Below are 14,948 nucleotides of genomic sequence, written 5' to 3' on the forward strand. Positions count from 1 at the left end.
AAATTGTAAGCCCGTCAGATTCGATCTAGCTAGGCTGGTTAGATCGAGGCATGCAGCAGGGCAATCAAACCGATCGACTAAGGTAGCTCTTCTTGTTCCTCAGATTTAGAGAATGGATATAGTTTTGTTGATCTCTGGTGTTTGTTGAGAATTGAATTTGATATTTACTGCTAAGGTTCCATCTCCTTTTTTATCAGTTTGATCTCAAAACACCTATCTTAGTATGATCTGATCCAAGCTTATATGTTCACAAAAGGGTTGGTTTGATCGTTTTGTATTAGCTTGTTTTGGATCATCAATTTAGTGTTATTAGGAACTGATATTGGATAGACTAGTAGGCCCTCACATTTTCATATTTGAATTCAATGAATCAAATACATTTTTAGTATGTAGAGTCACGAAGAATCTTAGTATTTCTTCTTGATCCATTTGGTTTTGGACATTGCTAAAGAACATGTAAAATCTTTTTTTTATATCATCATGATGTCTCCAACTTCAAGCTTATAGAATCTGCTCAACGGCTTCTTGTTCATTTAACTTTGGGTCATCTTTGTTATGAATATAGCAAAGGAATTGTAAGATAAGGCGTTTTTCTTTATAGCTCTGTGAGTACTTGTGCTTATAAGCAGCACTACCTTGACCTGTAGTGAAAGTTTAGAACTATTCTATGCTCGTAGATGTATATAATGAAGGTTCTGTGACTATTTTTCTTGCTCAGTTCCAATTATGTGAGTTTTCTATGAAATTTTAATTTTGTCTTTAAGTGATTTTTTGATGCGTGAATACAGAGCCAAGGGAACCCCAAATGGATTATGTAGCTGATCATAGAATTACAGTGGCTGACAAGAAAAATATAGGAAGTAAGTTGTTCTCTCATCTATATATTAAAACTTAATGGGGTTTTTTTTTTTTTTTTTGGTTCTTATATTTTTCTTGTTTCAAATGCAGTGTAGTAGCAGCATCAAAATACAACATAAAGCAACTGCGAGGATTTTGTATGGGTAACCAAAGACGACCTTTTGAAATTCTTTCCTGAGCAAGCTGAATTCTTCAACAAGATGATCATCAGCTGAGTCACTCTCACCAGAAAATTACTATTTTAATCCTTTCTGGGATCAAGAGCAGGAAGAAGAGGCAAGACACCCATGGTTAAGGATCCACTAATGGGAGGAGAAAAATTAATAACAAGTTAGTGAGGGTCTTGAGATATAAAATAGTATTAATTAAAACTTAAGATATCATCATAGTAACACTAATGTGGATGCTCTCAATGGTAGTTAACTTGTATTATCGTCTTTTATAAAATACAGCACAACGTCTCCAAATCAGAGTCGTATGCTTTTAAGCACGCTTCCAAACGTCTCATATTGGGAATCACGTTGGAATGTTGTGCTCTATACAGTAGACGCGCCTCTCCTTCCGCCTCTTCTTATGCTTAGCGCTCCGCTTCTGGTTCCGGGGCGAGAAACGCATCATCACCCGCGATACCATGCTTCCTAGACAAAATTAAACCAACCATACTTTTTATTTTAGCTTTGCTTTAAACGGTACCACACACAACTTTTAATAGAAATTCAGGGTCCACGGTCTATTTTCTCATGAGAACTATTGTATCGAGCCAGATAGAGCCCAAACTTTGACCTCTATCTATATATTTCTGAAAAAAAAAGTTCGAAGGCTAATTCTCCCCGAATCAAAAGTTCAAAACCTGTGTCTCCCCGAATTAATAGTTCGAGATCTATTAACCCACAAACCCGAGTTATATTGGTTTCTTGTTTGTTATACCGACGATTATAGAACATAAACCAAAGAAAACCAGATTTTGACCCAATTCTAACTTAAACCCAATTAAAACCTAAACCATGTCTCTACGGTTAATCGATTACAGTGAGAGAGCTGGATGATAATACATCGATTACCAACGCAGAGCTGAAGAGTATCCGCCGGAGGATCGTAGTAACCACCTGATGAAGAATCGAAGTCGGAGTAATAACCAGGTGGTGTCCACTGAACGCCGACGCCAACGACGAGAGGGTGAGAGGAGAAGCGGTTGTGAAAAAGTACGTCGTGGCTGATGACGGAAGGATCCGACGTCACGGCGACGGTGAACTCTTCTCCGAAGAAATCGACAAAGTATTTTTTCCTGAGTAGCGTAACTCCTGATGCTTCTGAGATCTATTAAGCTAGCTCTCTCACTGTTTGCAATGTGGCACTCTCTACGGTTAATCAATTTAGAGATTATGATTATAAAATCTGGGAATTGTTCTTATTTGTCTGATTTGTGTTAAAAGTAAATTTGAGAATTTTTCTTGTTTTTGTTTTTGTTGTTATTTAAATATTTGCAAACTTATGCTTATGAAATCTAATGAGAATCGCTCAATTTTCTCAATATTATGCACCAACTCCTGGGAAGATTCATGATGTGCTCGCTCATCCATTCTTCAATGGGGTTCTTAAGCTGAGATTTAAATTAATTAAGCTACCACTAGATTTCTGAAACATGGTTTAGGTTTTAATTGGGTTTAAGTTAGAATTGGGTCAAAATCTGGTTTTCTTTGGTTTATGTTCTATAATCGTCGGTATAACAAACAAGAAACCAACATAACTCGGGTTTGTGGGTTAATAGATCTCGAACTATTAATTCGGGGAGATACATGTTTTGAACTTTTGATTCGGGGAGAATTAGCCTTCGAACTTTTTTTCGGAGATATATAGATAGAGGTCAAAGTTTGGGCTCTATCTGGCTCGATACAATAGTTCTCATGGGGAAATAGACCGTCAACAAATAGGCAAAGCTTCTCTAAATCATCTTTCAATTATTTTCAAACGATCAAGGAACCTTCTTAGACCTTGTTTTGGTACTCATAGAGAATTACAATTATTCTACTAAAACAAGAATGGGTCTTAAGATTATTTGAACTTCACTGATAAAGTTAGAGAGAGCTAAACGAAAAACAAATGCTACCCATCTTACTATTCAACTTAAGAACAAACAAAAGCAAAAGCAAAATCAAACAAAAGCAAAGCAAAATCAAACAAAAACACACAGGAGACATAACACTCCCATCCTGATATAACCATCGATGGAGTCTGGTTCTAGTAAAATCAAGGGAGGATCTTACGGCGACGAAGAGGTGTTTCGCGCTTAACATAAATCTTCTCCACTTCGTTTAGGGGTCGGCTTGATCCATCTGGAAGACTCATAAACTTCCAGCCACCTCCGGATCCACGCTTCCCCTTAGCACCCAATTTCTCAACTGTGATGTTCCATCCTTCTGATGAACGCCTCCTACTGTACTTGTGGCACTTCACTTCTCCTCTCCACTGGTTTAGAGACCAAAACGAAACATGTGTACGTTTTGTTATCACCAAGGAGAAATAACTAAAGAACATCTAACAACTCAATAAAAACTTAGGCAGGAAAGCTGATAATACATATCAAACAGATGGCGTGGATCTATCAAACCAATAATCTCGTAATCAATCCACAAGCAAGTAGCACTATCATTATTACTTTCAATCTCCCTAACGCAGTTTCCCGAGAAAGGTTAGCTCTGCCTTTCAATGCTAATCTCACAAACTACCAAATTTAGAGTAGAGGGTTCCAAACTTGCATCTAGTCTCAAGCTTTCACTCTAAATTGCAAGCAGGTCAATAGACCAAATGTAGTATTGGTTTACTAAGTCAATGCATACTCAAGTGGGCAAAAGAACAACTTACTTTCATTTTGTTGAACTCAAACCTTCGGACAAATTCTTCGTAAAGCATGTCATCCTCTTTCTTTGAGATCTCATAATGGACTTCATCCATATCTTTGATTGTACCATCCCATCCTTCTGGCATGACCTTGAAGTCGGGCTTGTAATTAAGCGAGGCCACATGAAATTCCCGGTCATGTGAAATGAAGAACCTGCATGAGTTACAAAGGGTTTGTGTCATGATATATCACTAACAATGCTACTGGCAACACTAATTACCATAATAATCAAATTATATGGGGAAAATGGCAAAACAGACAAATCTATTTCGCCATAGAGAAGACTAAATAAAGTGAGCACATTTCAATTCATGTAAAACTGAAGTAGCATTATACCAAATTATGAACAGAAAAAAATAGTTTCCATGTGAAGTAACTTACTCAGGATACTCATCAAGCAAACGCTCAACAGAATCATCCAAAGGACGACCAAGCTTCTTCTCCTCTTCTTCTTCATCTTCTTTAAGAAAAAGAATGGCGTGAACACGCTGCCTCATAATCCTATAATCCTTAGCAAGCCTCTCAACGGTATACACCTCAGGATTCTCTTTGTGCAATCTATACATCTCAGTCTTCTCAGAGTCTTTAAGATAAGAACCTCTAGCTCCAGGCTCTTTCACTTGCTTCAACAACACACTGATCTCCATCATTCTCTGTTTAATCCCATCAACAAAAGCCCTACCTTCCTTATTATCTTGATCAATCTCTTTGATCATATCATCATACTCATTCATTTCATTAACCAAAGCTACTTCCTTTGGACCTAACTTGCTCATTACATCTCCCGACTCAGAAGCCGTGCTATCAGAAGAAGGATTCGCCGCGTTGTTGTTCTTCTGACGACCAACTGAGACACCATCGAAATGCTCCTTGGTTAAACCAGTAGACCACATAGATTTATTGTCCCAGTCAAGATCATCAGATCCTGTACCACCAAATGACCCTCCCGTTGCAATATCCCAACCGTTATCATCGCCTCCAACTCCATCAGATCCTGATTTTGCAGAGAATGCTCGGTTCACAGCACATTGAATGAGCTTTGATGAAGCAGGAGCGTTTTCAATCAGAAACCCAGATGCTCTCGTGCTAGGGTTAAGTGTAACCGAGGAGAAACGAGAAATAAGCCTACTCAGGTTATACATTCTCTAGTGATTCCTCAAAACCCAACGTTTGAATCGCACTGAAACAAAAGCAAGAGAGAAGATCTCGTAACTAAACACACATAAAACAACTAGAAACACACAAACACACACACAAAGTTCGAATTTTGATTATCTGAAGATACAATAGAGTGAGATTTGTTATTACCCAAGGAAGATGAGAAGGTGGGTACTCCGATTAATCGGAATAAATGGCGTGAAGAGTGTCACGATGAAGACCCAACGGAGGCCAATAGCAACTGCGACAAAGGAAAAGGGAAGGGTTTTGAGAATTAACGAAGAGTTTGTATTTATGATTTAGCCCCCTGTATTGTCCTGGTTATTATAAATGTTACCCTATAGTTTTTATTTTACTTTTTGTTCCGTTCTTCAAGTCTATTGAACTTTTCCTTTGTTACAATTTAAACCCTGAAATCGATTTAGTGTTTGCGCACGTGAAATATACTTGATTATGGACTCTTACAATTGCACAAGATACTACTTACTGTGACATGTAGGAATTTGAGTTTACTCTTAATTTTGGTCCTACAGTGTTAAAGATTTTGGTTTGTTAGTGAATCTAGTGATGATGATCTTGTACGAATATGAACCATATCACAAAAGTCTTAAGTAAATAATATTAATCTCAATGATCTCAACAATAAGAACATCGTTTAATCGATGATTTGGACATAATTAAATCTAAACCGATCACAAAGAAGAAAATTGAAACTCTAGAAATTAGAAAACATACACAAAATAAGAAGAGGAAAAAAACCTCAAACAACTAAAACAAACCTCTAAAGAAGCAAATAAAAGCTGAATCCTTTTTTTTAAGCTCCCTTCATTCCTTTCTACACAAGAAAACTTGACCTTGTTCCGGGAGAATTGCTCAACCACTATGAGATTGGCTCCTAGTATCGCCTGAATCATCATCACCACCATCAACTTCATCCTCATCTTCTTCTTTGTTAGGTCCCGTGTTCATATTACCGTAACCATGATAAGGCGTTGTGAAATTGTTCATAGCTGAATTGTCGTTGTGGAAAGAAGAAGGCATTTGAGCCATTGGTCTCACTATACCACCACCACCGTAGGGTTGTTGTTTCGGCTCCTCTACTGTGGCCATCACTGGAGGAGTTGAATTCACGGTAGTTATGGTAAAAGTAGGAGGTTGTTGCTGTTGCGTTTGTTGTGGTTGTGGTGCAGCATAAGCCTCTATAATTCGAGGTTTCTTATTCTGATTTTGTTGTTCTTGATGCATCACAATGAAACTTCCCATTACCACCTGTCACAAATTATAGAAACCTTTTAGGGAATTTCTACAAAAATCCAACTCTGAATCTGTAAATATGTTTTATTTATATACTCAAGATATGTCACCTGAACAGGACCGGCTGCTATAAGCATACCAGCGAGGCCACCGCCTACGATTTTGCCATTTGGTCCGGCTAAAGAAATGCTCATCCCACCGGACCTACCTTTTGTTCCTCCGTTTTCAGTAGGCATAAAGGAACCCGACAGCGAAAGTATTTCAAATCGACCCTAAGTAAAAAAAAAAAAAAAAAAAAAAAAAGACTCAAGAAACGCCAAGAAACCCATCAAGAACATCATAACCGGAGTTAACTTGGTTACCTCATATGTGAGAGTGCCACCTGAAGAAGTAGGCTGACGAAGAGTGACATTAGAGATGGAACCAGTTGCAGAGAGAATGCAGATAGCTCGAGATCCTTGTTGCGAATACGGCATTATCTTCATTGTTATATCCTGATATAAACCAAAAAACGAAATACTCAATACAAAGACTGATGATGACAATAATCCAATATCAAAGCTCTTCAGTTACAAGAACAGGGAGATGAATTTTATTACCTCACCGGCATTGACAGTAAACTGATGGGTCATAAAATTTGCACCCACATAGAATGAGAGCCCAGGAGGAGTAGGAGCTACTACTGCAATTAACCAATCAGGTAATTTAATTAAAATCCTAATCCTCAAGCAATCAACTCAATGACACAACAATCAGTGTCCAAAAAGCGGCAACTTTAGAAACAAAATGGATTAAACCAGATAATGAAAAATCTGCTGAACAACTTAAACACCTAAGATAGGAAGAGACAGAGATTATACTGTCTTTTTTTTTTTTTTTTCATTTTTTTTTAAACTCAACTTTATAATTCCTGTTTTTGTTTGGTCAGCATCAACAGATTCGCTTTCTCTGTCTCTAACTGGTCTGATAAGTACTAAGCTTCTTCAGACAAAATCCAGTTAAGTTGGTCCCACTTCCCAACATCTCAAAATCCACACTCATCAAATTATCACTCACTCACTCGACAGATAACCCAAAACCCAGATCGGATCAGATCAGATCAGAACAGAACAGATCTTATATATAACTCACTGAAACCAATGCAAACAGTACAAAAGATTTGGACTTTTTACCTGGGGTTACATACTGAGATTTCTTGACGAACTCAACAGGCTGATGCTGCTGCTGAGCTCTGCCTTGTTTCCAGTTAGAGTGATGATAATCTCCAGACAATGGAATCGAAGATGAGATTGGAGTTGGAGACAGAGTTGGTCTTGAAAACCTAGGGTTCAGACTTCCATCTGGTGCGTACTTCCTCGGTCTTCCTCTCTTCTTCTTCGTCGGATCTGATCCGGTCGACGCCGCTGCTGAGCCAGGAGTCATGGTGGCTGGAACAGGATCCGGAGGTGGTTGAGGAGATACCACCGTCGTGGGACTCACGAATTGGAGAAAGCTAGGGTTTTGTTGTTGGAACTCTGTTCTTGAAACCAAAGCTTCATCTCCCTTAACTGTGACGACCCCACTTGGACTTATTCCACCTTTCTCTTCCATTTTTTTTTCTTATTAAACCCACAAAATTCCCCTAATTTTACTCTGCTCCTCAAATTCACCAAACTCTGATTCTTGAGAAGAAAAAAAGAAAAAAAAAAAGCGTTTTTAGAAGATGAAGAAGCAAAGTTTTTTTTTTTGTCTTCTATGTAATAACCAAGAACTATATGAAGAAAAAAAAAAGATATAACAAGTTGGATTAGAGACAAGAACAGATGAAACAGCTCAAAAGAATCAAAGATCAAAGAAGAGAAATTTGATTTTTACAGTTTTTAGATTTGCTTTTTTCCCCCAAACAATTCTGCAGCTGAAACACAACACTGTAGCAGAGAAATGCCAAAGCTTTTTTCAATGGAGATTAAACTTCAAAAAAAATCCCCAAAAAATTTACATGCAAATATCCCCACCAAAAAAAAAAAATCACAAAGAAAAGAAGATAATTTTTCTCTCTTAGACGAATGAATTTTTAGGGTTTTTGCAAAAGGGAACCTAAATAAATAAAAATGGAAAATTTCAGGAAAGAAAATATGATAATATATAGTAGTAATAAAAAAATATCATGTAAGACAGTTGTATTATATAATACGAATATTAAGGATTTAATTACTTTAAAAATCGATATAATAATTACTAAAATCAAAGTATTGATTTTGGTTTAGGGAAAGATCCACGTCCGTCTTGGAAATTTAATATTTCTAGTTAAATAATCGGAAACACGAAGAAAATATTAAAGTAAAATTTCGAAAAGAAAAGGAAAATTAAATAAAATAAAATAAAGAATACCAAACTTCTGACAATCTCCTTTGTCTTTTTTTTCTTCCAGTTAAATCACTTTTGAAGTAAGGTTGACCAAATAAATTTGCTTTGAATACCTTACTTAGACCAATTTAATCTTTCTAGATTAGCTAAGATTTATATTTTATTTCTCATCCAAGTCTTGTATAGATGAAGTTTATTACAAAATCGAGTTTAAAGTACTTCTTCAGTTTTTAGTACAGATATTAGGACAAAAATTGACATTGTTTTTTTGTAGCAAGTACATTGGTCGGTCAAAGTCAAACTAATCTTTCCGCAACACAATCAGTGTACACACACTTGGATCTGATGATGAAATTGACAGATTACAAATGATGATCCAAGAATCCCTGTGAGACCCTCTCTCTAAATCAGCAGGTTGTTTGCAATTTCAAGAATCTGTTTTTTTTTTTTTTGCTCAATTTTTTCAGCCATGACGTGATTGAGGAGTAGTAATAGATTTTGCTGATAGAGGCGAATCAGTTCGAGGGGTTTGAGGCGATGAGACAAATCTCTTGTTAGTTGATACTTTAAGACCCTTTTTCGCGCTTTGAGGCTTTGTAACACTTGCTTTATCTTGCTCTAATGTCACTTGACCCTGAAGTTTCTTCAGATCCTACAAATCCAACAAAGCATTGTTCTTGGTGATTATTTGGAACAACACATAGAAGATTGGATTGAAAATATCATTTGCAGGTAAAACTAATACCCTCTTTCTACGGCGTTCTTGTTTTTTCTCTTCTCTGAGTTCTGTATAATCTTCTAGCATCAAAAGTAGGCGATTCTGAATGAAGAAATTTAGATTAAATGGATCAATTGAAAGTATGTAAATAGAAAAAATAAGTAGAGAGGTAAGAAGATAAGTCCATACACCGTCAAAAAGAAACTCAGTTTCTTTCTCTGATTCCCAAATTGTAATCCTGGAAGCTAATACTTCAACCATAGCTAAGAAGATTGAAAGAGTTTTTTTTAGTTAGATATAAGCATTCACACAAAGATAACAACAATGTGTTGGGATCATTTACTATATAGAAACCTGGAAGTTTATTAACAAGTGCACGAGCTTTCTCTGCGCGTTTGAGGATTTATGAGATCCTTTTCCAGCATTGTATCGGTTTTCATCCTACACAAGAATCATAATTAAGTAGCCAGCAAAATGTACTACAACTGAATCCTTTAATGATCAAAAATGAGACTCTAACCTGATTATATTCTTCAAGCCAGTTTTCTTCCTCACAAGCATTCAACCATTTCTCAGTTTTTTCAAGAATCTCTTTTCTGCTTAGAGCTTCCTCTTTCACTTTCCCAGCTCGATACTCGATTTGCTCTAGTATATACTCAGGGTTCACATCTCCTGATTCAATGGCTTTTATTACATTCTCAACCGCTATATCTTCTTCTTCGAGAACAATGTGTGTTCTTCTGCATATATCTTCAAGCTCTGACCTCTTTTTAAGAACAAGTTCTTTCATTTTGCTCCACTTCAACTCCTCCAACCGACACAGCTCGTCTTTGACCTTTTAAACATTAAGCAATCCATCGGCGAAAATAAAATCTTAGAAAAGAATTTGATTCATAGTTGTAGTGAAAAGGTTACCTCCTGAAGCAAATCTATAGAAAGACTATTAGGTTTGGTTATTTCAGAAACGGTAGCAGCTATATTACAAGAAACGTTCATGAAATTTTGTTGCTCTTCTGCTGGTGTATCCATTAAATTCCAAAACTCAAGCATCGTCATCACAAGATCTTGAAGCTGCAAAATCAATAAAAGAGCTTTATAAGAAACAAAGAGCAGAGTTTAAGTAAGATGTTAAACAAAAAAGTTTAAACCATTAAACTGACTTCTTGCATTCTTTGTATCTTTGTCTGATGCCATTGTTTTACTGATGAAGCTAACTTGTTAAGTGTTTCATTACTTATACTTCTTGACCCTTCAGATTCTACTAAACTTGGGTGAACCTTGGTGACAGTTTCTCGGAAATTCAAACCGAGAACAGAACAAAGCGATTCGAGAGTTCTTAGATGATCTTGAATCTGTTTCACCCGGTTTCTCTGCGCCAAAACATCAAATAAAGCATCAATTATTTACTTTTGATAAACAAAATCAAAGTAATGGTAAGTGTGGATATATATACCTTCAGTTCTTGAAGTGTGTAAAGCTCTCTATGTAACTCTTCAAGCTTCCTAAGAGATAAATCAGATTCATCTACCGAAAGATCGGATGAGCAAGTCTCATCAGATTCTCCATGAATCTCATGTCTTACACATCTTATATCTTCAATAACTTGAATAAACTGATTCTTCCTCTCTGATTTCCTCTTTTCCATATCTTCAAGTTTCTGAAGAATCTTTACCAGCTCTTCTTTCAAGCTTCTCCCACTTTGATCAGAATGTTGTCTCCCAATAACCGGTGGCTCTTCCATAACAGAACATATAGCAACAACTCTTGCTTCTGAATCAGCAATCTCTTGTCTTATCTTAACCCTATCTTCTTTAACCTTTTCGATTTTCTTACCATACACTTTTCTGCATTCGTCTTTGATCTCAATCAAAATCTTCTCTCTTTCTGTTTCAGTTTCTCCAACCTCTTCCCATATAATCTACATCAGAACCAAAAACAGAAACTCATCCAATTTGAAATGGTTTCTTTGTTAATATTGATTAAGTAAACCCTTTTTCTTGGAATTGAAGCAATCACAAACCTCAAGTTCTTGTAGAAGAGATGCACAAGTTGATTCGATATGAGTTTTGGACATTATTATCTCCAAACTCTGCAAATACATTTAACAATATTTAACAACATTCGTTATCTTATTCAATCCTATGAAGATAGTCTTTTTTTCTCCTCAATAGATAGTTTCTTTTTAATTTCACCGGTTAAATCCTCAAAACGATAACAAATTACATTCATTTTTTTCAGACCACAGATGAATTTGAACATGCTATGTCAAGAATCAATGTAAATATCTGAAACCAGAAACCATAATTTCTTTTGAATTTTCATGGACAACAGATGAGACTTTTTACCTGGATTGAAGGACACAAGCCGTTTTTTTTTCCCTAGAAAAATAGGATAGAAATTAGAAAAACAAAGAAAAAAACATCCAAACTCAAAAAAAAAAAAAAAATTACAGGTAAGTCGTTAAAGATAAAAGAAAAAGACAAAAAAAAAATTACAGGCACAGAGAAAGAGAGACGGCTGTTAAAGGACCGTTGAGCGAACGCTTTTTCGTATATTTATATTCCACCCCCCCCCCCCCCCCCCACCCCCTAATCTTTTGATTTGTGTAATTTTCGCCCTTAAAATCAACTTTTCATCTTTCAGTTTTTTTTTGGCATCAAGGAAGGAAGCATATAAATCTCTTCTTTAAATAATTATAGGAGTATCCAGAATGAAAACCCAAATTAATAAACTAGTCAAATATATCTTATTTAAGTACTTACAATTATTGAAATCACACAAAAAAAAAGTAATAGCCTAGATACACTTTAAAAAAACTTCCAGTTACCAAGAAATTATCATAACTTAGTTCATAAATTAATTAATAATAATATGTTCTTTTTATTTATTTTTTGTAAACGAAAATTTTCTATTTAAGATTTAAAAATAAAGTAACTAAAAATCTTGTCAAAACCAAGAAGTGAAGGATGTTTTTAAATTTCTTTTTTTGTAAGATTGTGTATAGTTATATTAGTAATCATCAATAAATAGATATTTTGTGTATAATTTTTGTCAAACAAATACAAAATCTTTAGATGAAAACATTGGTGTTTATGGTAAGAAGAAAAAATAAATGTCGGGTCTATTTGGTGATATTCCAAAACTAAAGAACCAAAATCAAAAATAGGTTAAAAATGTGAGCTGTAATTACACAAAGGTAATATCGATACGGCGCCAACTGAATTAGAACCGTTACCTTTAATCTCTCTGTCTCTCTTCTCCATAGAAAAAATTAGAGCTTTCATCTCTCATCTCTCTCTCTCTCTCTCCTTTGCTCTAATTTTCCCAGAGATTCGAGGAGGAAGGAGGAAGAAGAAGAGGAGGGAGAGAGAGAGAGAGAGAGAGGGAGAAGAAGAAACAAATCGCATTGATTTATGCGAAACTCTCCTACTCGATTCCTTCTTCGGATATCGGAATTTGAGTATGGTTCCGGAATCAACAAGATTTAGTTTATCTGGAGATGATTTCGAATTCGATATTGATTTCGAATTCGATGCACCTCGGTTCTACGATTTCTCTAGACCTGAGCTTTATTCCGAAACCGAAGATATCGAAACTTGGTTTCAATACTCTGGAAACTATCCTCCTTCACGTATGACACACGCAAAGACTTGCTTTTGTTATTTTATGTTTTCTCTTCAATTGTATTGAATCTTTTTTATGTTTTGTCTTCAGCTTTTAGCCCAAAGTTCAATTGGAAATTTGAACCACTTGAGCAAGTTACGAGCATCGTCGCAGAATCTAAGCCTGTCGAGGTCACAACCGAATCCTTGGATACCGCCGGTCTGAATCGCAATGAGAAATTCAACGGTAATGTTTCTGAAATCTTGGTTTAGACAAAGATAATGATGCGTCAATGCTAGTTTTTGAGACCCTTTGTTTGTTGTTGTTGTTGTTGTTGTCAGGGTTCATATATTATAACCAAACAGTTAAAGATGTGTCCAAGAAAAAAAGTTCCAAATCTAAAACCAAATCAAGTATCTCTACTTTAACAAGACCTACGGCTTCTTTGCTTGCAAGGCAGAACAAACCATTAGACATTTACTCTGTTCAGCTTCTGACTAGGTAATATTTAGGGTAATTTACCCAATGAGGTAAACCTTTGTGGATTTGATTTTTTCTTGGCTTCAATAACTCTTTTTTTTTATATGTTTTAGATGTCAGAGGTCATTAGCCAAGTTTGGAGATTACGTATCTCCGATTTTAGTCTCTAAGTTACAAAACCAAGATATCAAAAGGCAAAAACCAGAAGCTAAGGTGTGTGATATATATATTATAGGGAGTTTTGAATCTTTGTGCTGATAGGTTCCACCATGAGTCATTGTAAACTCTTTTATATGTTTCTAGGTGGCTCATGTCGGCAGAAGATCCAAACTCACTGTTCCAAGGGAGCCGAATCTCAGAACTGCAGAAAGATCTGAAAGACACAGGTGAAAGGACTCTGAGTTCATAATGTTTGTTTGCCTTTTGCATACATTTTTAAAAGTGATCCTTAAAGGCTTTTTCTCTGGAGAGTTTCAGGTCTAAGGTTAACTCAGAAACCGAGAAGAAGAATGCAAAAACAAGTTCTAAAATACAAACTAGGAACAAAAATGTACTTACTTATTCTCTTTTGTGTTCATTCCAAATAGCTTTAGTTTCTTCATTACCACATAGTTTATGATTTGGATTCCTTGCAGATAAACCTGAAACCTTCTTTAACATCTTTGCCCAAAACTAATACGCCACGGTGTCAAGATCTTCAGGTATAATGTACCTTTCAACAGCTACAACTAGAAAGTTTATTTATCGTTCCTCATCAATTAACAGAATTTTATGCGTTAGGCATTTCGTTTAAGAACAACACTGAGAGCAAAAGAACGCTCTGTAAATGTAAGTCATAAATCTTTGTTCCCATTGTTGAATGTTGATTGATTCTACGCGTTCACATTTACTTAAATAATGTCTCATATTGCAGGCTAAAACCGATGCCATACAAGAGAATGATGCTACCAACTCCAGAACGTTAGTGAAATTGCTTTGAAACTCCATGAATAAACCTTTCCTAAATCGTTCTCACACACACACACACACTTTCTACAGGCTTAAGCGCACTGATTCCTCAAAAAGTAGGATAGCCAAAGAAAACCACAGCAGAAAGATAAATTGCCCTCTAGACCCAAAGGTAATTCAACTTTCTTCCAAAAACTTGTGGAATTGTCCCTTTGTAAACATATTAACAAGTCCAAAATCTTCCTTTTCTTGACAGAGATCAAGCAAAGAAGAACTCGGTGAGGCAACCCAATTAGAATATGGAAACCAGAGCTCCTGCAGGACAGATAGTAACAGGTAACTAAAAGCTGATCCTACTTTAATCTTTTCAAAGCTCCAATAGTTCAAAACAAAACAGGCCATAATATATATCAGACAGACAGACACCATTGATGATATAATTTCAACAGGAGCCTGGATTTATGCCGGAAATTCGATTCACAGGTTGTTGCTAGAAACCTGATCACTGCATAATCTTCACCTTGAAGATGTTCTTATTATGTTTATACATGTCATACACATACGCATTCCTATGTCTATATATATGTAAACGTGTATACTTGTTTAAATATATGCATAGAGAAAGAGATTGTCTATTTTTTTTTTGTTGTGGGGACAATACTTTATGACTTTAACGAACTCGTG

General features: G+C 35.9%; 3 protein-coding genes, 1 long non-coding RNA gene and 1 pseudogene across 6 annotated transcripts; 2 read left to right on the forward strand and 3 right to left on the reverse strand.

Annotated features, from left to right (window-relative positions):
• Positions 1–3: 3 nt before the first annotated feature.
• LOC104726803 (uncharacterized) lies at positions 4–1,328 on the forward strand. Its single transcript, XR_758088.3, has 3 exons — positions 4–82; positions 789–860; positions 949–1,328. It is a non-coding gene; the product is annotated as an uncharacterized LOC104726803 (long non-coding RNA).
• A 1,468-nt stretch (positions 1,329–2,796) lies between these two features.
• On the reverse strand, positions 2,797–5,211 carry LOC104726804 (small ribosomal subunit protein mS75). Its single transcript, XM_010445750.3, has 4 exons — positions 5,066–5,211; positions 4,139–4,937; positions 3,721–3,910; positions 2,797–3,324 (listed from the first exon to the last, which is right to left on the reverse strand). Exons 2-4 carry the CDS (start codon positions 4,897–4,899, stop codon positions 3,106–3,108), a joined length of 1,170 nt encoding a protein of 389 aa, XP_010444052.1. The 5' UTR covers positions 4,900–4,937; positions 5,066–5,211; the 3' UTR covers positions 2,797–3,105.
• Positions 5,212–5,511: 300 nt separating this feature from the next.
• LOC104726805 (AT-hook motif nuclear-localized protein 6) lies at positions 5,512–8,750 on the reverse strand. Of its 2 annotated transcripts, none has more exons than XM_010445752.3 (6): positions 8,024–8,750; positions 7,342–7,830; positions 6,769–6,851; positions 6,532–6,663; positions 6,280–6,441; positions 5,512–6,184 (listed from the first exon to the last, which is right to left on the reverse strand). In XM_010445752.3, the coding sequence occupies exons 2-6, from the start codon at positions 7,757–7,759 to the stop codon at positions 5,789–5,791; spliced, it is 1,191 nt and encodes a 396-aa protein (XP_010444054.2). In that variant the 5' UTR covers positions 7,760–7,830; positions 8,024–8,750; the 3' UTR covers positions 5,512–5,788. The 2 variants fall into 2 exon arrangements, with proteins under 2 accessions (XP_010444054.2, XP_010444056.2); XM_010445754.3 differs by having other exon boundaries at positions 7,342–7,824; positions 8,024–8,283.
• A 51-nt stretch (positions 8,751–8,801) lies between these two features.
• LOC104726807 (65-kDa microtubule-associated protein 9-like) lies at positions 8,802–11,754 on the reverse strand (annotated as a pseudogene). Its single transcript, XR_015572134.1, has 11 exons — positions 11,729–11,754; positions 11,579–11,611; positions 11,254–11,322; positions 10,687–11,151; positions 10,394–10,603; positions 10,149–10,304; positions 9,754–10,068; positions 9,588–9,674; positions 9,423–9,496; positions 9,261–9,335; positions 8,802–9,167 (listed from the first exon to the last, which is right to left on the reverse strand). The product of XR_015572134.1 is annotated as a 65-kDa microtubule-associated protein 9-like (transcript).
• Positions 11,755–12,454: 700 nt separating this feature from the next.
• On the forward strand, positions 12,455–14,899 carry LOC104726808 (uncharacterized). The gene is made up of 12 exons (XM_010445755.2): positions 12,455–12,864; positions 12,948–13,082; positions 13,178–13,337; positions 13,430–13,529; positions 13,620–13,702; positions 13,794–13,866; positions 13,952–14,017; positions 14,097–14,144; positions 14,230–14,276; positions 14,355–14,436; positions 14,521–14,600; positions 14,714–14,899. The coding sequence occupies exons 1-12, from the start codon at positions 12,696–12,698 to the stop codon at positions 14,775–14,777; spliced, it is 1,107 nt and encodes a 368-aa protein (XP_010444057.1). The 5' UTR covers positions 12,455–12,695; the 3' UTR covers positions 14,778–14,899.
• The last annotated feature ends 49 nt before the right edge of the window (positions 14,900–14,948 follow it).

This window comes from Camelina sativa, chromosome 11 (genome assembly GCF_030686135.1).
Source record: "Camelina sativa cultivar CO46 ecotype springtype chromosome 11, ASM3068613v1".
NCBI classification, from domain to species: domain Eukaryota; kingdom Viridiplantae; phylum Streptophyta; class Magnoliopsida; order Brassicales; family Brassicaceae; genus Camelina; species Camelina sativa.

Excerpts from the sequence above, each read along its gene's own strand:
- LOC104726805 (XM_010445752.3), bottom strand. The coding sequence starts at position 7,759 with ATGGAAGAGAAAGGTGGAATAAGTCCAAGTGGGGTCGTCACAGTTAAG. Across the intron at positions 6,442-6,531 it reads GTGGCACTCTCACATATGAG|GGTCGATTTGAAATACTTTC; the intron begins GTAACCAAGTTA and ends TTTTTTACTTAG. Across the intron at positions 6,185-6,279 it reads TAGCAGCCGGTCCTGTTCAG|GTGGTAATGGGAAGTTTCAT; the intron begins GTGACATATCTT and ends AATTTGTGACAG.
- LOC104726808 (XM_010445755.2), top strand. The coding sequence starts at position 12,696 with ATGGTTCCGGAATCAACAAGATTTAGTTTATCTGGAGATGATTTCGAA. Across the intron at positions 13,867-13,951 it reads TACAAACTAGGAACAAAAAT|ATAAACCTGAAACCTTCTTT; the intron begins GTACTTACTTAT and ends GATTCCTTGCAG. Across the intron at positions 14,018-14,096 it reads CACGGTGTCAAGATCTTCAG|GCATTTCGTTTAAGAACAAC; the intron begins GTATAATGTACC and ends TTTATGCGTTAG.
- LOC104726804 (XM_010445750.3), bottom strand. The coding sequence starts at position 4,899 with ATGTATAACCTGAGTAGGCTTATTTCTCGTTTCTCCTCGGTTACACTT. Across the intron at positions 3,911-4,138 it reads TTGCTTGATGAGTATCCTGA|GTTCTTCATTTCACATGACC; the intron begins GTAAGTTACTTC and ends TAACTCATGCAG. Across the intron at positions 3,325-3,720 it reads TTGAGTTCAACAAAATGAAA|TGGAGAGGAGAAGTGAAGTG; the intron begins GTAAGTTGTTCT and ends TCTCTAAACCAG.